The following is a 25,617-nucleotide window of genomic DNA, read 5'->3' as shown; positions in this document are numbered from 1 at the left end:
TGCAAGCAGCATTCAGACTTTTTCAGGCGGTAAGAGGCTTTCATCAAGTATAATTGTACTTTGAGCCCAGTGCAGAATGCCAGGGTAGCTCAGGTTGAGGCTGGGTGACAGCCAGAGGCTTCCAGACCTGTCCTGGAGCAGGTCTACAGAATGAGTCCTCCAGGGCCAGTGTGTGAAGTGTAATTTAAAAAGCACTGATAGAAAATATTTTTCCATGGTTACACTAAATTCTAATTTTATCAATAGCCTATTATTATTTAAATTGTTTCCAGTTATTACAAATAATTTATGTGTATCTCTTTACAGTGCTGTTGCCTTAGGATAAACTCTGAGAAACAGATTTTGGCAAATATTATTAAATGTCTTCCAAAAGTGTCTACAGCTTATGGCTCCCACCGGAAGTGTACAGACAAGCCTATTTCGTTATGCTCTCCCAACACTGAGAGGATCCTTCCTCTTCCTCTTGTTATTTCATTGATAAGATTTCATATCCAAATGTCTAATCTTGCACTTCTTCAATTAGTGGTCAAAAAGAACATTTCTATATATCATCTGTTCATTTTTCTTTGTTTCTTAATAACTTGCTCCTGTTCTTTGCCCGTTTTTTCAATTGGTACGTTCTTATTTCTTTGCCAGAGTTCTTTAGAAGAAGGATATTATCCCTTTGCCTGTTGTATACAAATATTTTCTATTTGTCATTTTGCTTAAGTATGTGTACAACGTTTATTATTTGTATGAAGAGTTTGAAAGTTTTGATGTAATTTAAACTACATTTATTTTGCTTTTGGTGTTATTCTCAGAAAGATCTTCCCCTCACAAAAATAAAAACTTTTACCCATACCCACACCCTTTCAAGTTTAAAATTTTTACTTTTTCAATCCAGCTGGAATTTACTTGGTGGCAGTATGGCAGATTTAATATTTTGTAAATGGCTAGACAACTATACTAACACCCTCTACTGACTAATTCATTCTTTTCTAACTGATTCGATATTCCGTATGCTTTATCTACATTATTCTGGTTTCGGTATCATATTGCCTAAATTATCAAAGTTTTATATTATGCTTTAGTACCTGGAACTACGTACTTCTCTTCATTATGAATAGATGTTTTCCTAATTATTCTCATATTTATTTATCCTAACGAGTCTTAAAATGTCAGCTTCTCTAGAGTTGCTGGCTGAGGAAACTACCACGTTAGTAAAAAGCGGCAAACAAGCAGTAAGATGTGCCCCACCCCCCCCTTCCGTTGGTTTAGTCTCCATCGCCCTGTGTCTGCTCGACCACGAGTCACTTCGCGTGGCTTCTGTCAGCTCAGTTCTCCATAGAGAGGCTGTGCTGCCTGGTGGGGAACCTCGTTCTGCTGCCTCCTCTTTGTTCAGTTGCGTGAACCCTAAGCCCTGCCCCTCACGGCTGCCCTTAGATTCCGATGAGCTGTAGCACCGAGTGACTCTAGCATAGTGTTCCCTGTTCTCACCTACCACCTCACCCCCAAACTCCTACACCGCCATGCCACCTTCCGGGGGGGGCGTGGCTTCCGCGCGTAATCAGCTCCCTGTGTGCTGGGAATTCCGTGACGTTCTGGTACTTGGACAGCTTTTTTCCTTGGCTCCCACCCGGCTGCACGTCTCCTTTATTTCTATGTTTCCTCCATGACTTCAGTGGGATTGGGCAGAGAGGAAGGGAAAATGGCTAATGTCTACTTCCAAGTTTTCATCTTTCCCCAAAGCTATTGGAGATGATTATTTTGCAAGTGCCCTCCACCGAACCTCTATTAATTTTGTAATGAGGAAATAAATTGCTTTACAGCTTTAAAAGAACACTATAATATTCATTGCTGCCTTTTCTATAATTTAGGACCTTGTTCATAATATTTCAGTGTCTCCTAGAACTAGTCATATTTGCCATGAGCTAAAGAGTTGATATATATATATATATATATATATATATATTTTTTTTTTACCTAATGAATATGGTGAGATGGGTAACTGACCATGTTTCCCTTTTGGCTATGGATTCCCTAAGCCTCCACCTCTGGCAAATATCTGGGGACACCCCTCACATTTCCTTATACCTAATTTCCCTTCACTCATATTTCTGCACCTTGAAACACTCTGCTGTATGCGTTTTTTTGTATGCCCCCATTCAATCCTTCCTGGGGCCTGCTGGGCATAAATAAATAGATGAATGAATAAGTATATCACACTTTTGTATAGATCATAAAATGTCTCTCCCATTTCCCTTCATCCCACTCCCTGCTCCCTTCTTTATCATAATCACTGGGGCAATGGAAATGCCCAGAAAGCTTGGTGCTGGTCACATACTTCACACATACACACACCCCCCCCCCCAAAACAAACAAACAAAAGCAACCCTAGGAAAAGCCTATAAAACAGGTGTAAATTCTATTTTTAAACTAGTTTTAATTGCGCACAACACATCAGTATACCTTCTAGTATGTAAGTCCCTGTGATCACTATGGCTAGTCCAAATTCTATCCCCAGAAGTGAGGACTAGTTGGTGCATGTCTCTGCAAGCAATTGTTTATTACGTTTTCTTTTTTTTACTGTCCATGGCTATCCCACCTCCCCATTGAGAGGCAGGATATGCAGTAGTCATAGATACCTGAGCTACACCCAGACCGTCTTGGGTTCAAATCTTGCCATGCACCTACTAGCTGAGTGATCTTGGGCAAGTTACTTTAACTCTCTGAACTGTAATTGTCCAAACTATAAGATTCAGATAATAATAGGACCTATCTCACAGAGAGGTTGTAAGAATTAAAATACTTAGCATGCTTAAAGAACTTATAATCATGAGTGGCATCTAGTATGCAATCAATAAATCTAAGCTACTGAAATGTCTACATTCCTCCAATGAAGGAATTCCTATCCTAAGCAATGCTACAATAAAGAACACATGTGCATACATGCATACATGTGGGTGTTTGTCCAGAGAAGATACCAAGAAATAGGATTTCAAGGTCAAAGGACTGCACATTTTATATTTTAATTAGATGTGGTTAACTTACCATTCAAAGGATCTGTGCCAATATTCTCTGATATATTCAATAGTATCTGATGACATTAATTCTACTTATTCTAAAGTTCTGCTTGTTAATTTGGCTTTCTTAGTTGTAAACGCCGCAGAATGGTATGCTGAAGGGTTATCTATTTTCCAGTTTGGCTTTTGTCCCATTTTCCATGATATTTGATTACACCCCATCTTTGTAGTCAAGATTTCATATTAGTTCCTCACTTTATAAGTTTTCACAGGCTCCTTGGGAGACTGTGGTACAGATCACCAAACATTGGGTTCTTACTTGCTTTCAGGGTTCATGGAGGAAAGTGGGCTTTGCGCATGGGCAGAGTAATGGACAATTAGTCTGTGACTAGGTACCCACCATCCCTCCAAGGAGTCATTGCTTCCTAGGACCCCACCCTGTCTCTTCAAATCCAGCACTCCCACTACTAGGAGGAAGAGGCCTCTATCCTTGCTGTCCCTCTGGGAAGGGGGAGGACAGAGGGAAAGTAAACATGCAGTGATGAACACTCTTCTTTGTGCTCCAGAAATCACACTGCTGGTTTCCTTGAGTCCTTCTTGCTCTGGGCCTTTACATGATCTATTTAGGAAGCACTCTTAACACTTCACCCATATTACTGTAGTGTCGTCTGTGGGTATTGTAAGCTGTGTGGTTTCAGCCTTTCCTCTGACCCATCTGCTTTCTTCTGGAGATTCCTCATTATCACTGGATCAAGGAGAATTTTCCTACTTTCCAGTATTCATGTCAGTTAAAAACATCTTTCCAATTATCTCTATGGTTTGGAAGTAAGGAAGGCAAGGTGCTTGTTTCTGGAAAATGAGCAAGTTGAAGTGGGAGTATTCATTTCTTGAGAGAGGTACAATGTGTCAACACTGCTCTAAAGGAAAAAACCAGAGGCATTAGGGTCAAAGTAAATGGCCACAGAGTGGGTCCAGCAAACTGCCTTCCCTAGGAGCTCTTGACCATCCATGGTACCATCCACATTTTCCTAGGCATCCTGCTTCTCTTTCTACATCTTTTTGGACAATCAGACCCACGAAGTAGAAAAAAAGTAGAGAAGAAGAGAGCGGGAGGAAGAAAACCATTATTAAGAGGATAATATTAGTGAAAACAATCTTACCCTCACCCAAGGATGATTTCTTACAGGATAGCCATTGGTGAGGCCATCTCACCTCCTTGCAGGAATGTCATAGGGTAGACAATGGTCTGGTATCTGTCTATGCTGAGGGACACCAGCACATAGGTAGAAGCATAGAGAAGCACAACCTGAAGACAGAAACAAGAGGAGGTGCATGACTTCATAGAAATGAAGGAATGCGTATCATAGAAAGAAGAATGTTTTGTGCTATTTAGAAACCTATGCACTGAACCTAGGGAGGGATGAAGTTTGGGCTAGGGAGAGAAATGACTGACTCCTTATGTCTAGAAGCAGATTGTTGTTCTTGGAATTGGACTTGTCATCGCTAGTGGTGACCAGTGAGAATACTTCTAAGCTCACCCTTCTTCACTCATTCACTTGGCTTCTTGGATACCACATCTCAGGATCATTCTCTCTTGACATCTGCATGGTACATTTGTATGTAATTGACTTTTAAAGCTAAGCTAATTTTCCCTGCCACAATTGACATTCCAGAATAATTAGAAAGAAGCTTTCATTTGCCATTTATCAGTGTGAGTTGAGAGACAGTGGAAGGCATCTGGTTTCCAGGAGCCCATGTGTGGTTTAAAATCATTTATCACTATCTGCGTTGACAGTCCCAGAGCTCACTTCCTCCTCCACTTCTCTAGCAGAGCTGTTCATTAGGGTCAGTCCTTGGGTCCCCTCTTCCTCCTTCCCACCGCATCTCTTATTAACCTTGCCCAGGCCCTTTAATTATCCTAAGTATAGTGTTATTTGTAGAGTTTGCAAAGAAGGAAATTGGGATATAAGAGGTTAACATCTCTTATGTGAAGAGCATAATCAAAATGTAATTAAGTGAAATATCTCTGAAAGGATGAATAAGGTGGAAAATTTTGGGGTAATGTTGAGCCTCATTTCTACCAAGAGTCCAGACGTATCTCTGTTTTGTAACCTTTGGGCCAGTTCCAGAGCCAGGAAGAGTAAATCAAACACCAAAGTCTAAGGGTGAGTGTCTGAATCTCTTCTAAAATGAAAGAGAAATACCATGACTTTGGTAATAATTTTGTCTGAATTTATACCTTATTGTTCTTTCCCTCACTCAGACAAATAATAATCAACTATATTGTTGTTCTTTATTATTTTTATTTCCAGAACACTACACAAATGCATCCCAGCACTAACATTGTAGAAGGTGCCATAGGGAAGTGGTTTCTGAGGGCTGATTAGAGATTGAAGGTTCTCCTGAGGGATATAAGAAGAGATTCTCCTCTTGCTAAAAAGGTGCTATATGGATGGCGAGAAGAATGATGTCCAAGTTTAACTAAAAAAAATTAGAAAACTGTCTTCTTAGAGAAAACTGGGATTTCTATGGGTGATCCAAGAATTCAGAATTACTACAACTGGCCACACACAGCTCAGGAGGTGGCATTCGAGGAGGATGGGAAAGAAAGCTCCCAAGGGCAGAACTCTGTGGGATGGAATGTCATGGTAAGAAGGTCACAAGAATCTCAGCCATCTTTTGCTGTGTTGAGTGAGGTGGCCAACACAAGTTCGGAATTTGGAGCAAGAGGAAAGTACAAAAAAGAGTGCCTGGAAGAGCAAGCAACATTAACAAAAAGAGATGTATTTTGAGACACAGTCAAAAAGAGTAGTTAATTTCAAGGGTCTTCAAACATCTAGGCAGGGTAAAAAAAAATTAAAGGTTACATAAAAGAAATGCATTTCAAATTGTCATGCCTCTTTTTTACAAAAATAAAATGCCAGAAAACAGCATAAAAACATGTTCAGAGTTTTGAAAGAAAAATTATGATCCAAGAATTTTGTAAATATCACTTCTGTGCCAAGGCACAGAATGATTTTCTTAGATGTATAAGAAAGAAGAAAGCGTAACATCACATAATCTCCTGAAAATCTTCGGTGAGGAAATATTTCTGCTGATTGTGCGTTGTTTCAAAATTAAGAACTCTAGAAGAGGGACAGGATTGAATAATAACAGCTATGATAAGCAATGAGTCCAAAAAACCCCACAACATGTATACAAAATAACTATGATTATAGTTAGGAAACATTCCAGGGAAAAATCTGGGGAGTTGAGTGAGAGGAGAGAGTATAAGGAAAGAATTCATGTCATATATTTCCATTTGGACATTTTAGGCATTTCTTTTGTTTTTTACTTTGATAGAGACATATTAAATTTAAAAATTAAGATAAGCTATGATAGTGAAATAAAAATGGAGAAAAAATAATTTATTAGCTTCTTATGGTAATTGTAACAAACTTTGTGGTTTAAACCAACATAAATTTATTCTCTTACATTTCTAGAGACCAGAAGTCCAAAATCAGTTATACTAGGTCAAAATCAAGGTGTTGGCAAGACCACCCTCCCTCCACAGGCTCTAGCGGGGGATTCCTTCCCTTTCCTCTTTCAGCTTCAGGTGACTGCCAGCATTTTTTGATTTGTGGTCACACCCATCCCATTTTAGGTCTATGGTTACAATGCCTCTTCTGTCTGTCAAATCTCCCTCTGCCTCCCTTTTATAAAGGATGCATATGATTACATTTAGACTTATTAAGATATTATCTAATAATCTCCCCATTTCAAGATCTTTAACTTAATTACATCTGTAAAGTCCCTTTTTGCCATATAAGGTAATATACATAAATTTCAGGGATTAGGATTTGGATTTGGGGGGGGCATTTTCAGTCTACCACAATTAATAACCAAATAAAAAGGAAAAAACATGTAAATAGGAAAAAAATTAACCAAAAAGATTAAAACGAGGTGACTTAAATAACACCAAACACTATTTGTCTCAATAAATATAAATGGCTTAAGCTCCTTGACTAAAACAAAGACTATGTACAAAACCCTTCCCCAAGTCTAACTGCATACTGTGTTGAAAACAAACCTCTAAAACCAAATGATTATCAAAGTTTAAAAATAGAGTGATGGCCAAGGACACACTGAACAACTAACACCAAATGAAGGCAACTATTACAATATTACTACTAGATAAAGTAAATTCAAAGCAAATTGCACTACATGAGACAAAGGGATTCTTTTTATTGATGAAAAATACAATACAGGGGCGCCTGGGTGGCTCAGTAGTTAAGCGTCTGCCTTCGGCTCAGGTCATGGTCCCAGTGTCCTGGGGCGGAGCCCCCATCTGGCTCCCTGCTCTGCGGGGAGCCTGCTTCTCCCTCTCCCCCTCCCCCTGCTTGTGTTCCCTCCCTCGCTGTGTCTCTCTCTGTCAGATAAATAAATAAAATCTTAAAAAATATATGTAATACAAAATGGTGATGGAATATTAATAAACTTATCTGTGACAAGCAACATAATATTAAATATGTATAACTAAAGTGTTCAAAGATTTACAAAGGATAAAACACAATAATACATAGAATTAATTAAACACACTTTAAAATAATACACATTATTGTAAAATATCTAGGCAACATTTCAAAACTGGTTCTAAACTAAACTACCAAGAAAAAAAAAATCCCTCAATAGATTCCAAAAATTATACAACTTATATAATTTGCATATTTAAAACAACAAGCAATAAAAGCTGAAATTAGTATCATGTTATTTTTTTAAAATACCACTTGGAAATTTAAACACCCTTGTAATTAACTTGAGTCAAGAAGGAAATCAAAGTACAATTATAGTCAATTCATAAATGTCAACAATGAAAATTCTACACATCAACAACATATGGGGTACCATTTGGAGAACAGATGGCAGCTTGAGGACATATGTCTGAATTCTCACTACCCCACCCCTCAATTCTGACAAAAATGACCTAGGAAATATAAAACTAAGGAAAATCTTGCAGAGAAGTGAGACTTGAATGCAGCAAACTTAGGAAATTTTTATTTAGAAAAATACCAGATTGGATCCATGTAAAGGAGGATCCCCGGATTGACTTTAAAAATTAATATACTTTATTTTTTAGAACATTTTAGATTTAGAGAAGAAATAGAGCAGATAGTACAGAGAGGTCCCACCCCCTATCCCCCACTTTTCGCTCTTATTAACATCCTTGTTTAGTGTGGTTCATTGGTTAAAACTGATGAACCAATATCAATACATTATTACTAAAGTTTTACACGAAGCTTTACTTTGTGTTGTATAATTCTATGGGTTTTTGACAAATGCATAATGTCATGTATCCACCATTCATACAGAAAAATTTCACTATTCTAAAAATCCTCTGTGCTTTACCTATTCAATCCTTCCAAATCCCTAGCAACCACTGATCTTTTTACTGTCTTCATCGTTTCCCTTTTCCAGAACGTCATATAGTTGTAATCTTACTCATGTAGCCTTTTCAGACTGACTTCTTTAACTTAGCAAAATGCATGTAAGATTCCTCTGTGACTTTTCCTGGCTACATAGCTAATGTTGTTTTATTGCTGAATAATATTCCATGACATGGAAGTACCAAAGTTCTTTTTTTTTTTTAATCCATTCAGATTTTGAGGAACATCCTGCTTCTAATTTTTGACAATTCTGAATAAAATCACTATAAACATTCTTGTGCAAGTTTTTGTGTAAATGTAAGTTGTCAGCTCAATTGGTTATATACCTAGGAGCATAATTGCTATATTGTATGATAAGAGTATGTTCAATTTTATAAGAAACTGCCAAAATATCTTCCAAAATGGCTGTACCATTTTGCACTCCTACAAACAGCATTAGCATTTCGCATCATCAGTTTTTTGGATTGTAGTCATTCTAATAGGTATGTTAGTGCTATCTCATTGTTGTTCTAATTTGCAATTCCCTAATGCCATATAATGGTGAGCTTCTTTTCATATGCTTGTTTGTTATCTTTCTATCTTCTTTGGAAAAGTGTCTGTTCAGATCTTTTGCTCATTTTTAAGTGGGTTGAATTTTAAGAGATCCTTGCATATTTTGGATAAAAATCTTTTATCAGGTATGTGTTTTACAAATATTTTTTCCCATTCTGTGCCTTGTCTTTTCTGTCTCTTAACAGTGTCTTATGCAGAGAAGTTTTACATTTTCATAAAGTCCAACTTTTCATTTTTTTCTTTCATGGATTGTGCTTTTGATGTTATATCTAAAAAGTCATTGAGAAACCCAAAGTCCCTGATTCTCTCCTATGTTATCTTCTAGTAGTTTTATAGGTATGTATATTTCATTCAAGCCTATGATCCATACTGAGTTAGTTTTTGTGAAAGGTGTGAGTCAGATCATCATTATTATTACTTTATGTGGATATCAATGACTCCAGCAGTATTTCTTGGAGAGGCTATCTTTTCTCCATTGAATTATCTTTGCTCCTTTGTCAAAGATCAGTTGACTTTTAGTGTGCATTTCTTTCTGGGTCTCTATTCAGTTCCACTGATCTATTTGTTGATTCTTTTGCCAATATGCTGTCTTGATTCAGCTGTAGCTTTATAGTAAGTCTGGAAATCAGATATCACTCTTCCAACTGTGTTCTTCTTCAGTATTGTATTGGCAGTTCTGTGTTTTTTGCCTGTCCACATAAACTTTAGAGTTTGTCTATATCTATAAAATAACTTGGTGGGATTTTGATTGGGATTGCTTTGAATTTATAAGTTGCTTTGAGCAGAATTGACATTTTAACAATAGTGCATCTTCCTATCTGTGAACATAGAATATCTATCTATTTATTTAGATATTCTTTGATTTCTTTCAATGAAGTTTTCTTCATACTGATCTTGCACGTATTTTGCTAGGTTTATACCTAAGTCTTTCATATTTTTCATGCTAACATAAATGGTTATTGCATTTTTAATTTTAAATTCAAATTGTTCATTGCTAGAATATAAAAGCACAATTGTATTCTTCAACCTCATTATTTTTATTTTCACTTAATAAGCCCACAGATTTTCTGTGTTTTGTTTTGTTTTGGTTTTTCTGTCTATTCTTTCTGATTGTCTACATAGATAAGCTTGTCATCTGTGAACAAAGATATTTCATCTTTCCCAATCTGTATACATTTTATTTCCTTGTTTTGTCCTGCTGAGTTAGTTGGGACTTCCAGTATGATGCTGAATAAGAGTAGTGAGAGGGAATATCCTTGCCTTGTTCCCAATCTTAGGAAAGAAGCATTCAGTCTCTCACCATTAAGTATGAGGTTAGCGAGAGCTTTTTGTAGATGTTCTTTACCAAGTTGGGGAAATTTCCCTTTATGAAAAGTTTACTGAGACTTTTTAACATAAATGGATATTGGATTTTATCAAATGCTTTTTCTGTATCTATTGAAATGATCATATAAATTTTCTTCTTTACATTTTTGATTTAATGGATTACTTTGATTTTTGAATGTTGAATCAGCCTTGCATACCTGGAATGAATTCCACTTGGTCATGGTATGTAATTTTTTTAATAAGTATTTTGGTTCAATTTACTAATATTTGTTGATAATTTTTGGATCTATGTTCATGAGAGATATTGGTCTATAGTTTTCCTTTCCTGTAATGCCTTTGTCTGGTTTTGGTGTTAGGATAATGTTGGACACACAGAATGACTTAGGAAATGTTCCCTTTGCTTCTATGTTTTAGAAAAATTAGAAACTTATTAGTAGGGGCATCTGGGTGCCACAGTAGGTTATGCATCTTCCTTTGGCTCAGGTCATGATCCTGAGTTCCTAGGATCAAGCCCCACATCAGGCTTTCTGCTCAGCAGGGAGTCTGTTTCTCTCTCTCTCTCTTTGCCCCTCCTCCCCCCCATTCATGTGCTCTCTCACTCTCTCTCTCATAAATAAGTAAAATCTGAAAAAAAAGAAACTTACTAGTATAATTTCTTCTTAAATATTTGGTAGAATTCACCAGTAAACCCATCTGGGCCTGGTGCTTTCTTTCTTAGATTATGAATTATTAATTCAATCTGTTTAATAGATATAGGTCTATTCAGATCATCTATTTTTCCTTGTGTGAGTTTTGTCAGATTGTGTCTTTCAAGGATTTGGTTCATTTCAAGTAAGTTATCAAACTTGTAGGAATATAGTTCATAATATCCCTTTATTATTCATTTAATATCCATGGGATCAGTAGTAATGACCCCTCTTTCATTTTTGATATTAGTAATTTGTGTCATCCTTCTTCTTTTCTTGTTTAGCCTGTCAAGAAGTTTATCAGTTTTATTATCTCTTTGAAGAACCAGTTTACAGTTTCATTGATTTTCACTAATGAATTACTGTTTTCATTTTAGTGATTTGTTCTAATTTTTATCATTTAAGACATCCTGCTTGCTTTAGGTTTACATTGGTCTGCTTTCTCTAGTTTCCTAAGGTGGAAGGTTAGATTATTAATTTTAATTAATTAAATTTATTTTTAATAATTTTTAAATTTAAATTAATTTAATAATTATTTTTAATTAATTTTAAATCTTTTTTATTTTCTAATACAAGAATTTAAATGCTATGTTTCTTCAAAAGCACTGTTTTTAATGTCCTACAAATTATGATAAATTATTTTTTCATTTTTTTCTTTGTCCCACCTGTTACTTAGAAATGTGTTGTTTAATCTCCAAAAACACTGAGATTGGCCAGCTAGCCTTCTGTTATACATTTTTAGTTTAATTCTAGTTTGGTCTGAGAGCATAATTTGTGCTATTTCTACTCTTTTACATTGTTAAGGTGTGTTTTATGGTCCAGTATGTAATTTCTCTTGGTGAATGTTCTCTGTGAATTTGATAAGAATAAGTGTTCTGCTTTGTTGGATGAAGTGTTGTATAAATGCCAATTAGGTCAGTTTGATTGATAGTTTAGTTTACTTCAACTGATAGCTATTTATTTCAACCATATCCCCGCTTCTAACACTAAGTACTGGCATAATTTATTTCTCAGCAATTACTAGAATAAGTAATTGATAATGTTTATCTAAAAGGAAGCAATATTTTTAATAAGAAATTAAAATAAGTTTTAAAAAATTACCCCTGAGAAAATACCAGTTCCAGATAGTAATCAGGGCTCTTTCACATAGACTAAACTTTCAAGATTATGTTCAGATCACAAAAGATTTTTAATTTTAACTATTCTCTACCCATTTTCTGAAGATGGAGTCACTCCATTTTCAAGGTCTGAAAATGATAGAACAAATGAAAATCATAGATTGAATATAGATGCAAAGATTCTATAAAAATCTACTAACAAATGGAATCTTGTAGGAGAAGGTTTTCCAAAATTGCACCGTGCATCTATAAAACTGCAATAATTTAGACCTGGGGTATGGGCATAAGAATGGAAATATATTAATGGAAAATAATTTTAAGAGCTCAGAAACAGCACATCAATCCTAACACCAGTTATAAAACAGTTCATTCTTTCTATACTTAGTTGATGTGCCTTAATCCATATTATGTACATATATGAGGTATTAATAATACTATATATATATATATGGTACATATGTAATATTTTACACCATATATTTTATATATATGTATATATATTTGCATTTATAATTTTTACATCAAAGCATATTCAACAGGCAAAGTGTAAATGTCTTTAATCTAAAAATAGATATTAACAATAACTGAGAAAAAACAAGTATCCCAGATATAAAAAAAAATTGAAAAAGGATAATAGGCAATTTAAAGAAGAAGAAATTCAAATGCCAGTAGATATTTTTAAAAGTCCAATTTAGGTGGTAATACAAGAAATACAAGTTAAAACAACCAGAGACAATACCTATTTTCTAACAATCTGTCAATGTTTTTCAAAAAGAACAGTAGCCAGTGTTGTGTTAGTTTGATGGGGGGAAAAGGCAAAAAAAAAAAAAAAAAAAAAAGAATTGACAAATTTCCTGGAGATTGTTTAGACAGTGCTATATATGCTCTTAATGTTTGTATCCCACCAAAATTCACATGTTGGAATTCTAATGCCCAATGTGATGGTGTTAGGAGGTGAGGCCTTTGGGAGGTGATTAAGTTATGAGAGTGAAGCCCTCATGAATGAGATTAGTGCCCTTATAAAAGAGGCCTGACAGAGCTCCCCAGCTCCTTCTGCCATGGGAGGGTATAATTTGAAGTCTACAACCTGGAAGAAGGTTCTCCGTCTGACAATTTCTGGCACACTGTTCTGGAACTTCCAGCCTCCAGAACTGTGAGAAATAAATGTTTGTTGTTTCTAAGCCACCTACTCTGTGATATTTTTGTTACAGAAGCCTGAATGGACCAAGACAGCCAGAATAGGTCAAAGGCCTTCACACTGACCCCAAAATTTTACTGATTGTTTGAAATGTGAACATTTATATTCTTACTAATGTTATTTTTGTTTTATTCATATATTTATTATTTTAGCGAAAAAACAAAATAAAAAATCTTACAAATTATGCTTGTCCTTCCAACTAGAAGGAAGCGAGCAGTTTGTTGTGTAGAAGTGCTGGGTTCTATATTACTTTCCTTATGAAGAATCCAAGACCTAGTTTTAGTGTCAGTTTGTCTCATCATGTATGTAAGGTGCGACATACCTGCAAATAGCAGACCACTCGGCAAACGAGATCAGGTGCCAGAAAGTCTCCAGGGAATCGCCAAATGATGTCTGTCAAGATGTTAATCAGACCTGTGAAAGAGTCTAACAAAAACACACAAGTGGTTAATTTTAGTATCTTTCGAATTTCCAGGCTTGCCACAGTAGAAATGAATTCCTGGGGAGATTTTTTTTTCCCCCTGATTTATCAGGTGACCATTAAGGAAAAGTAAGCCAAGGCAGGAGTCCATTGACTTTTATTATTGGAGCTTGTTACCACCTTGGAAGGATTTTGGTAATGACTAAAATGATTTTGGTAATCATACAGTTGACATTTTAAGTCACAGAAGAGGAATTTTAAGGGGGTTTAGATCCCTATCCAAACAAGGACTGTTTGAGGATCAATAAGGGCAAGATTGAGAAAAGGAAAATATTTATCTTCAAGAAATCCCTCAAAATCCCCCTTTTTGTATCGTTATTTTACAATGTGGACCTCTTGTTACCTCTCTACCATCAACAACTTCCCTCCACCCCCACCCCAGTTTCCTTTTCTTTCTTCACCTTTCCCCTTTCAATATCTGTCTCTGGAAAAAGTCAAGTGCATGGTCTATCAGTTTAATCAAGTTAGTTGGTTAAACTACAGAGGAACTGAGGCCAAGATTCGAGACCAAGGTCAGAGACTTTATGCTCCTGTGGTTATCTTTACTCATTTCTATAGTTACAGATTGTAAGCTGTGCAGATGTCTACATCAGAAATGGTAAAACATACTGTATGTCTTGAGGCTCCCTCTCACCCTTCCATGACCGATGTCACTAATTGATCATGTGTTTCAGAATCTTTCTCAAAACAGTGCTGGAGGGATTCTCTGCTGATTGTTGGATAGGGCTGGGACTTAAAACAGGAAAAATAAGAATTCATTGACTTAGGGTCCCTTTCTTAGAACATGGGATATAACACTCTGTCAAGGACCCAAGAGACAAGGCAAACTCATTGATAGCGTGGCTCTTAGAAATCTGCAGGAAGTGTTGGTCCTTCCTAGGCAAGGAAATGGCTGAGTTGCCCTGACAGACAGTGGGAAAAAGAATAAAAAGACCAAAGGAAGTGGGCAGGTTGTAATGGATATATTATGTGAAGCCAGAAGACCCACCAGGGAATTATATTCCATGGAAGGGCTCAGAAGACACATCATCCATGAAGAATGTACTGGTGAGAGGAACACCAGCATTACAAAGAAGCTCAGGGGTGGCTTCCTACTGTAAGCCGGAGCGGATGGTAGGGGAGGTGGTCATAGAGCCAGGTCTTGTAGAACTATAGTAAGTATACACTGTAATAGTTCTCCTAGTCCTTCCCCAAAGGGACCTATGGTCATTTATTTGAGTGACAGTACACTGGGGAAAGAAGAATATACAGACATTTTGAGGACTATTAGGTACAGGGTCTATGTTGACATGATACTTGGCTACCTGAAATGTCATTATGGCCCCACTACAAGAGTGGAATCTTATGGGACCAGGTAACAAACAGAATTCTAGTTGAAGTAGAATGGTTCGCTAGATCTGCAGACCTTTCATTGTTTCTTTCCCCAGTCCCTGGGTGCTTAATTTGTATTGACATACTCGGCAGTTGGAATAACTCCATATTGGGCTCCTCATAATAGTGGCAGACAGTAGGACTACTCATTTGCACAACATGATGAATTACCCCTGATCATGGTCAATCTAGCTATCGTTGTATTTGACTGTCTTGGAATTACCAACAATGGAGACCAACACTGAGCCCCAATATAACACTATTCCTTAAGACCAACTCGCTACCTTGTGAAAAGTTGACTGCACTGGGTTCCTTCAATACTGCAAAGGCCAGCTGTCCGTCTTCCCAGTGTATACCTATTCTGGGTATGAGCTTGCTTTCCCTGACCTCTGAGTTGTAGTCAACACCATTCACCAATCTCCAGAGGATTTCTGATTGCTCAACTGGAATGGAATGCCACACAACATAATATCTGATCAGGAGACCCACGTCCTAGTGAAGGGGATATAGGCTTGAACCACTGATCACAGAATCCTCTGTTTATATCACATAGTGTACCACCCAGCAGCAGCTGTCTTCTTGGAGCACTGGGATGGACTACTAAAGGCACAGATAAGGGTCCAAATTAATGGCACTCTGAAAGGATGGAATGCCATGCTTCAAAATGCTGCATATGCATAAAATCAGAGCTTTCTTTATGGTGCTGTGTTCACTAATAGGAGGTGGACATACATCTGAGAACCAAGGGGTAGAGACAGGAATGGCCTCACTAGACATCACTTCCAAAGGAGCCCTGGGACACTTGGTGCACCATTCTGCTCTGCAGCCTGGAGGGCCTGGTTCCAAAAGGAAGTACAAACCTGCCAAGGGACATAGCAAGGGTCCCTTTGAACTAAAAGTGATGACTGCCACAAGGACTCCTTTGTCCAGGGACTAGCATTCGAGAAGAGAAGTCACCACTGTGGCCAAAGTCATTGGCTGTGATCAGCAGATGGCGGTAGAGCTGGGTTTATACAATGAAGAAAAAGAAGAGTATGGGTAGGACACAGGCAATTTACTTCTCAAGTTATGATTGACGGCAGTAAAGAGTGAATGGGGCTAGGGATGCTGGGCATACTGCCCCAGACCCTCAATGAAGAGTTGTGCAGATTATTCAGGCTCTCGGGTGCCCTGTCCTTCTGCGGTGGGAGGGTGATGGGGGTTGAAACTGAGTCTTTATTCTTTTTTTTTTTTTTTAAAGATTTTATGTATTTATTCATGAGAGACAGAGAGAGAGAGGCAGAGGGAGAAGCAGGCTCCCAAGGAGCAGGGAGCCCGATGTGGGACTCGATCCCAGGACCCTGGGATCATGACCTGAGCCGAAGGCAGACGCTTAACCATCTGAGCCACCCAGGTGCCCCTGAGTCTTTATTCTTGTCATGAAGACATGCACCCTGGCTTCAGGCTGCACAAAGACAAAGCAAGTGGCAACTCAGTCCTGGATGACATATGAACTGTACCATCTAATAAATTGTTCAGATCAAAATTCGAATCCTGCCTCTGTCGAGAAACACCGCTAGCTGTTATGGGAGCGGATTCTATTTCCGTGCAGCTCTACTCAGACAGAGGAGTGGGCAGAACCTCAGTCAGAAGTAAAGGGTTATGTGTTTGGCTGGATTCAGGCTCTCAGAAAGCTGAACAGCTAAACAACAAAAGAAACTTCAGTTTTGGAGTAGGCCACTCGTAATTCCATTTCCAATAGTTTATTTTTATTGCTGTGTTTCTGTTAAAGAGAAGTAAGAAGTAGTGAAAACTGAAAATGACACTGTCACTTGGTTAATTACTTCTGTGGACCCTGGAGAATGAGAAGAGAAGGGAGGCCAGCGTCCCGAGCATGTAGGGCATATATAGGTGCTCAAAGCATATTTATCAAATAAATTTTCACTAAGGTTTGGAAAAGGCATTTATGGCTTTGTAAAAATTAAACTTTTATTTAGAGATAATTAAAGACTCACGAGAAGTTGCAGAAATAGCATAGAGTCTTCACGTACCAGTCACCCAGCTTTCCTTCTGACATGGTGACATCTTACATAACTAGAGTTGACTTTGTTGTTCAAAGGACAATTATTACTCTTAATCCAGGTTTCTGTACGACTGAGCTGATCTTAAGGAATGTTATTAAGCAGTCATTATATCCTTGTTAATATTTTAAGTATTTAAAGTATCTTAAGATTTTTTAACCTAACCAAAAACTATGAGGTAAGTGTCCCGTTTAATAGATGGGCAACTAAGTGTGATTAGAATCTTTTCTAAGATTTTATAATAAGTTAGAGGTACAGGCAGGCTTTTAACCCAGACTTGGATGTCCATGTCCACAGTCTTCACCACAGTACCTGTGTGTTTTCCTTTCCTTTTCTTTCATCCCTTTCTAATTCTTGTTCTTTCTGTTCTCGTATATTCCGCAGACCAATATATAGACATAATTCTTCCTCCCATCCCCTCATTCCTTTTTCTGGCTGCCCTGATTTTTCTCTTGCCCCCCTCTATTTATAGGACCACTCCACCCATAGAATTTGCCTTTATTCCTTTAGACAACTGTGATGGTAAGTCTTCCTTTACTGGATCTTCACTTATAAACAGGATAAGCTCCCAGCTTAGCATAAAGACCTTCCACAATCTGACCTTGCCTACCTCTTGCCAGATACCCATGTGGCATTTTTATATTGAAGACCATAGTGATCATACATTCGTGTTTTCAGATATGCATTCCCTCTTCTTGAAATTGCCTCACTCCAGGTATCAGTCTGTTGAATTCTTATTTACCTTTGAATATCTAGCTGACATGTCCCCTTTTCCAGGAGCTTCCCTTGACCATTCACACAGTAGAGGCTACAACTAAAGGTATTTGGCCCTCCCACTCTTATGTCCATCCGTCTCTTCCTTTTTGTGTTTCTGTAGATAACAATTAGACCACTGGCAAGCAAATGGGCACTACAACAAAAATGTCAGAGATTAGGGAAATCTTGTAGCAGTCCTGGGTAGTCAGAGAAGTGCTGAGGAGGTCAGATTTGAGGAAGGTCTTCGGAATTTTGAGTTGGGACCTGAAATCTCAGGAAGCATTTCCTGGCAGGAATTGACTGGAGGGATGAGTGGAATGGACATTGGAATTCCTTGGATCTTCTCTTTTGTTGTACTTATTCTTTAACTAAAGAATAATCGGGAAAATCCCTAAACTTATGTTTCTCAAATCTAAGTGATTATATTAACAATTATAATGTACTCCAGTAAAATTTCTTTTTTCCCCTGGAGCTCAGTCTGAAATAAGCCCAGATCTGGGAGTAGACTATCAATGGAACTGGGCCCCAGAGTTTGTGGCTATTAAGCAAATACTGCTCTATCTGATCAGTAAAAAGCTATTTAGTTACCTAAGTAATTGAATACATTGCAAATAAACCTTTCTTAAATGGTAATTAACAGGACCTTGGGAACAAAGGGTACACTTTAAAGGCTTAATCACTTCCATGCTATTACTCCTGCTTCTTAAAATTTCTTCAGTGAGAGATCCTAGGAAGCTGCAATACTCAGAAAAACCGAAACAGGCTCACCACAGGCTTCATTGCTCCTTTGATGGTCTCTAAGAAACCTGAATGTCAGTTCCCAGTTGGAGCATGGATATGGGTGGAGTGGGGAGAAGTCAAGAACGAGGGGACACCTGAGCTGAACCTTAAAGGGTCAGTGAGGTTGGGTTGGGGAAAAGCAGGTGAAAGACACTCATTCTAGGCAGAGATGACAGCATGAACAGAGTTATGGTATGAAACAACATCAGTTTGTGATTGTTGAAGTCTGAAGTAGGAGCTTCTAAGGGCAAGAAATGGGGCTGGGGAGACAAGAGTTGGACCTTTTAGGGTCTCGTGTGCCAGTTAAAAGAGCTTGTGCTTTTTCCTGTGTACTGTGGGAGCTATTGAATGTTTATGTGTTCAAACACCTGTTTCAAATAGATTTCTTTAGTCTCCTTTGGGGGATCAATTTGGGAGGTCCAATGCTGAAATCACACTATACTTTTAGGGAAAGATGCAAAAGTATGGGAAAGAGATAAGTGGTACCTGGTGTATGTCAAATAGGAATTGGGATAGAGAGAAGGGTGCAGATTTGAGATATACTTTATAAAGTAAAATAAGGAGGACTTAGTGTTTTAAATGTGAGATACAGCGAGAAGTCCTGGCTTGGGTGTTCGTGGTAGATGGTGGTGCCTCTTGAGAAGACAGGAGGATAAGCTCATTATATTTGGGTTGTTCCCAGTTTTTGGCAATTCCAAATAAAGCTGCTATGAATATTCATGTATAAGATTGTGTGTGAATATATGTTTTCATTTCCCTAGGGTAAATACCCAGGAGTAAGACTGTTGGGCCATAGGATGAGTATATGTTGAACTTCATGAGAAACTACCCGACAGTCTTCCAGAGTGGTTGTACCACTGTGATCCGTACCAAGACTAAATGTCTGAGAGATGCATTCTCTCCTTATCAGCACTTGGTATTGTCAATATGTTTTATTTTAGTCATTGGGCTAGGTGTGTCATGGTCTTTCATTATGGTTTCCATTTGCATTTACTTAATGGTTAGCGATGTTGTTGCTATGATCATCCGCAGCCCCTATGCTTCACATTCCTCTTTGAGTACTCTGTCAGGGTGGGAGCTGGGGTGTGGAGGGTTTTAGAGCTCCAGTCTCTACTTTCATCTGGCCCCGTGTTCCTGTTACACGGTTGTGGCTTGTTGCTCAGTGCTTGTTAAGCTGGACGTTGGAGGGCTCTCTTTGTCCTGGCTCAGCCTTGGTCTTACATCAACCTGTGCACCAGGGCCTTGGGGTTGGGACCTTCTCGGGATTCCAATTCCTTCTCCACCATGGCACTCAAACTTCTGCCTTATATCTATGGTGGGTCTTGTGTGGGAGACAGTTTTATGCCCTTTCCCCAGTGGTAGGTGACGTTCAATGGAATTAGTAGAGTATCTTGAGCCAGCCATTTTATGCCCCCATCCCCAAGAGTTGAGGGCTTTTTATTGGTTGTCTCCATGTCTTTCCCTGTGCTCTGGGGCAACAGTATTTGGTCCCACAGTGGCCTAAGGTGTTGAGAGAGGCGACTGAGCAGGAGGGCATGATAAACTAAACCTTCATGTATACCTCACACCATCTTGGTAACAACTCCTTAACTCCACCATGGTAGAGCGGAAGCAGCCATAGACAACCCTTTAACTGAATGAATATAGCTGTGTCCCCATAATACTTTCTAAAAATAGGCTACAGGCTGGATTTGGACTGAGGGCTATAGCTTGTCAACCCCTGACCTACAGAATAAACTACAAATTGTGACATTTGGAGCCTTCCTGTCTACCTCTTAGGTCTGATCTTTTCTTGTCCTACTGTAAATTTGTATCATAAGAGAAACCCTTTCAACCAGCACATTAATACTGATAGCTGGTTAACTGATCAAAACGTTGGTTAAAAAAAGGAAGCACACACACAAACCCATCTTAAAACCTTTTAATATAAAACATTAATGTGCATGCATTTATCATTTCTTTAATGTAGGGCCAAGACTTTTATTTGATTTTATGCATCATCTTTCTTTTGTGTGCATAAAATATATCTGTAATGCATCTTTCATGATTTCCAGTTTTGTTTTCTTTTAATTGGAGTGAGAACTTGAGATACCAGCATAGCAATTTGAGGCAGAATCTCACTGTAGGGATTTTTATAATCCTCTTTCATTCTTTTATAGTTATATTCCCTGTCCTTAATTCTATTGCTTCTTTTAGTGACTCAGAAAAAAAAAAATAGTCAAGTCTTTCCAAAGTATCCAACTTAATTTTCACAGAAACAACAACACTTTAACATAGTTTATTTAATTATATTATTTTAATAATGAGTACAACTGGCATAAACTGGTTTGGGAACAAACACCCGTGACTCCTATAACCCAAGAAGTGGGAGCAGAAATGGATGACTTTTTAGGGACCATCCTGCTAGTCATGGGTGCGAGTTAGTCAGGGTGTTGGAAGGAAGAATAGAGAGTGTTGGTTAGCCCAGTAAGGCATGAAGAAGATGCAGCCAAGAGACCTTCCATAGGAATCCTATACTGTTCCTTGACCATTCCCGGCTGTTCACTCTGCCAGCCCCTTTCTTTATGTTGCTCCCTTGACTTGGGAGTTTCTTTATGCACTTCTACCTAAAGAATATCCTAACTCCTCTAGGTTTAGTTCAGGGCTACCTACTTTTTGAAACCTTTTCTGACTACTGGGATTGGCTGATTGCCTTCTCTGGACCTCTCCCTACCTTGCTATCAAAGTATCTATAACAGATTAACACATTTATGTTTTGTATTTCTCTCTAATTCTGCTATATTATGAGAGGATAAAGATTATATTTTATGCATTGTCTTGTCTTGGACCCTAACATCTTTTTACATGGTAAGAGCTTGGTAACTTTCCGTGTAATGAATGATGACATTGTTACCGCTGTTGCTGGATCGGCTCACTCAGCAGAGGATTTCACAGAGCCGATTGAACCCCATTAACTGTCTCCTTCAGAGTAGATTGAGGTAATGATTATAGAGTCAAGATGCTGGAAGGAGGAATATGATTGGAAATTTTGATCCCCAAGCAGAATTTTTTTTTTTTTTTTTGGTAAATTTTAGAATTTTTTTTAGAGAAGGAGAGAGAGAAAGAGAGAGGGAGAGAGGGGCAGAAGGAGAGAAAGAAACTTAAGCAGGCTTCACGCCCAGCTCAGAGCCCAACACAAGGCTGGATCTCATGTCTCTGAGATCATGACCAGTGCTGAAATCAAGAGTCAGATGCTTAACTGACTGAGCCACCCAGGCGCCTCAATCCCCATGCAGATTTCTAAAAAAGTGATCTAGATTCTGAGATCTCTGCTAGATTGTAAGCTCCTGGTTAGCAGTGGCTGTGCCTTACTCATGTTTCTAGCCTCATCCCTTTTCAGGGTGTCTTGCAAGATACTCAGTGCTTGCAAGATAAAGGAGGAAATGTTGGTGAACTAAACAGATTTGTAAAGTCCTTGAAAATGCGAGGCCACTATTGTAAGACCCACCTCACCTAGAGAACACGATGAAGCACCATTTCTTAGATTCCTACTTGTTCTCAGCTGATGTTCATACTTTCCCATACAGAGAAGAACTATGGGAATAATGAACACTTAGCAAGCTGAGTAACTTTTCCTTGGCAAGTGAGTAGCATGTGAACATTTGTCACACTGGATAAGGGGACCACTGAATACAAACAATTTTAAGGAAGACTTTGACATTTCTGACAATGTAAGATTCTTTTAGCTTCAACTACAGTGTTATGGACGAGAGGTGCCCTGGTGTTCCTGGAGGACACTGTGGATAGCAATGTCCATGGAGAATTTCCAGGGTATACAATGTTTCCAGCTCAACTCAATGTCTTTAGTGTTGTTTGTTTTGTTTTTAAAGCAAGGGAGGTGATAATTGTTTGCCTGTGGTCGTGCATGAAAACGTTTTTGATATTGCTAAGCGTCCTTTTCTCCCCCCCAACCCTTTCTTTGGAACAAGATTTGAAGACTTTATGTGAAAATCTGTTTAATGATGGAACTTGCATTGCTCAACCTGATGCCAGGTAATTAAAATTATTTCTCAAAAAAGTAAGTTCTTGGGTCTCTAAGTTTTAGACTCATTTTACAACTAATATGATCCTGGCACTGTGCCCTTTGCCAAGATTAAGTACTGGCTGAGCTTAATGGCCCACTCTCCAGCTCTTTATTAATCCTGGGAAAGTGACCTGCACCTCAGTCATTACTGCTCAATTAGGTAAATAATCATCACATCCATTCTCATTAGACTACTCTCTCCACAGAAAGCTGTTTCTGAGATTTTCATTTAGTCTTAATAAGTCATAAATGCCACTAGTGTCTCCCTTTTTCCATTGGTCCACTAAACAAATAAAAATCATGTATCTAATTAAAGGAACCCAAATCCTCCTAAAACCTATTCTCTTTGCTTTGGTTGTGTGCAAAAGCCAAGAATCCCATTACATGAGGCCAACTGGCTAGCGTGGGTCATTGGTTATTGCCGGGTGGTGAAGAACTCTTATACTCAGACGTGCAAATATCAGGTTCAGCAAGAGCATATGTTTTCTTGAAGTGGGGAAAAATAAGTCATCGAGTCACTACTATTTCTCCTCCTTCACTCTGTTTTACAGGGAAATTTTTTGAGGCATGGCAATACATAATCATCATCACACAACATGAGGCTCAAACTGACTCTGAGTGTAAAAACATAAGACATGGACAACTGTCTCCTCCTTTAATGAGAGTTTGTTTTCCTAGTAAGAATGGTCTTCTATCAATGGTCTCGGATTTTTAAAAACCCAAGTGAAGGAGAGAAGAGTTCCATTTATAGTTATCCAAGAGATGAATTCTTTGAATGTCTTTTTTTTTTTTTCCTTCTTTGCAGTTCTTGCCCAAAGACAGCTGAGTTGTAGCAGGTTGGCATGCAAGTAGTAGATTGCAACAAGAAATAGTTGGTTCTCATTTCATCCTGCTGCAAAAGGGCACAGGCTTATACATAGGGAGGTGAGGCAGACACAGAGATAGATTGCTCAGGTCCCTCTTGAAGAATGACCTCCCTGTCCAGCTGTGAGAAGTGTGGTTTGCTGACATCCTCTCGCTGTTAGATTCCTCAGGATCTGCCTCAGCTTCCTAGTTGAGATCACACCATTAGTAGTACAAGTCCTGTCAATGACTGAGCAAGATGCGAGTAGAAGGGTCTCGTCATTTCCATCCAGCATGGGAATCCTATAACGAGCGAGCAGAACCTGTAAGATGGTCCTTATGTTCTGATGGGTCCTCCTGCCCAGTCTTGCTTCTTCCCTTTTCTTTTCATAGATGTTACATCCCCTCCCCCATTTTTGCATGCCTTATTCTGTTTCAGCATCTGTCTCCCAAAGAACCCAACTTGCAACAGGAGGTAGGGCAGGAAGGGACACATGACCATTCATTGTCTAGGGATAGTCTTTAAAGGCTGCCTCTTTGCATAATCTAAGATCTTAGCTCCTAGCCCAGTCCCAAGCTCCTACCCAATTTTCTGGAAGGTAGTTTTCTGGAAAAAATGATAAATAGGAGGTTCAGGCTTTGTTTAAACTAGATCTACAATGATGACTGTCTATCTTATTTTTTTACAATGCATGCTCATTAATTTATGTTAGTTAATTTAATACATTTGGCATCCACTAACAAAATAGTGTTGACTAAATTAACTGATTGGCTTACAAGGTGAATACAACCAAGCCAATACTTGAGATAATAGAACACAAAGAAATACTAGTTGTGATGAATGGTTCCAAGATAGGACCATTATTTGTTGACAGAGATGCTGTTTATGGGGCAATTCTTTGTTGGGCTAGACTGTACTGTGCATTGCAGGAAATGTGGCATCCCCAGATTGTGTGATAATTCCAAATGCCCAAGCCTTTCTAAATGTCCCAGGACTGCCTCCAGTGGAAAATCACTTGTAAAGCAAGCTGAGGTGGTTCAAGGTCAGAGTTATCTAGAAGAGTCTGAACTGCTGCATAATATATTAGGGCAAAGTGAGTTGTCTGTGTTGAGTCGGGAGTGGGGAGGATGGAGCCGAAGCTCAAAGGAGACAGAAGATAGGAGCAAGCAAGCAAGGAGGGAAGCAGAAGCCAATCACAGGGTCAGAAGGAAGCTGGAGGATTTGGGCCATGGTTGGGTCACTAGAAAAGCAATGCCCAGAATAGTGGGTGATTGATGAAGGCAGAAACAGGGATCAGTCTGGGAACAAGAGAGCCGGCTGGGCTTCAGACTTGTACTCATACTCTGGACTCTGTATTTATTTCCTTGGAAGAGGCTTGTTTGTCTCAATGTGTCTTGTGAGGCCTTGGCCTCATCTTTCCAGGTGACGCTCACCTTCCCCAAAAACCAGTTCTCTGAGTCTGATCTTGCCACTAAGGAGGGTGGAGACAAATTTTGGCTAACTGCCTTTGTGCCAGGCATTGCTTGGGGCTATTTAACATGCACTGGTTTATTTAATGCAGTGTTTGTACGAGTATATCTGGGCCAAACTCTCTAGTGTACATGTCAATAGAATTAGTGACCATTCAGAGTCTGCATTCAACTTTGGGTTCAGTGAAATTTGGAGTGTAAATTGGACTTTAATGTATTTCTAACTGAATAGAAGAATTCTAATTAGATGAAACGTCTCAGCCCAAGGTGCAATATAACTATAGACACTCAGAAAAATCACAGCATCTTGGAGAAGCAGGAACACTATCCCTGAACCAACATAGAGACTTCTGCATGTGGTAAGGATTTACCTCTATAAACAGTAGAGGCCAGGTCAGACATAATTTACATGTAATCTCTTTCCATCACCATAACTGTCCATTTATATATATATATATATATATATATATATATATATATATATATAT

The 25,617-nt window shown here is 38.4% G+C and overlaps 1 protein-coding gene across 1 annotated transcript in view; it reads right to left on the bottom strand.

Moving 5' to 3' along the window:
• The window catches only part of NPSR1 (neuropeptide S receptor 1), a 141,461-nt gene that overhangs the window by 32,594 nt on the left and 83,250 nt on the right, over positions 1 to 25,617 (bottom strand). The window contains 2 exon segments of the mRNA XM_021699385.1: positions 4,215 to 4,308; positions 13,628 to 13,731. Coding sequence (XP_021555060.1) covers positions 4,215 to 4,308; positions 13,628 to 13,731 — 198 coding nt within the window.

This window comes from Neomonachus schauinslandi, chromosome 12 (assembly GCF_002201575.2).
Source record: "Neomonachus schauinslandi chromosome 12, ASM220157v2, whole genome shotgun sequence".
In the NCBI taxonomy this organism is placed as follows: Eukaryota; Metazoa; Chordata; class Mammalia; order Carnivora; family Phocidae; genus Neomonachus; species Neomonachus schauinslandi.
Note: the sequence above shows the minus strand (reverse complement) of the source record. Positions and strands in the feature narration are given on the sequence as shown.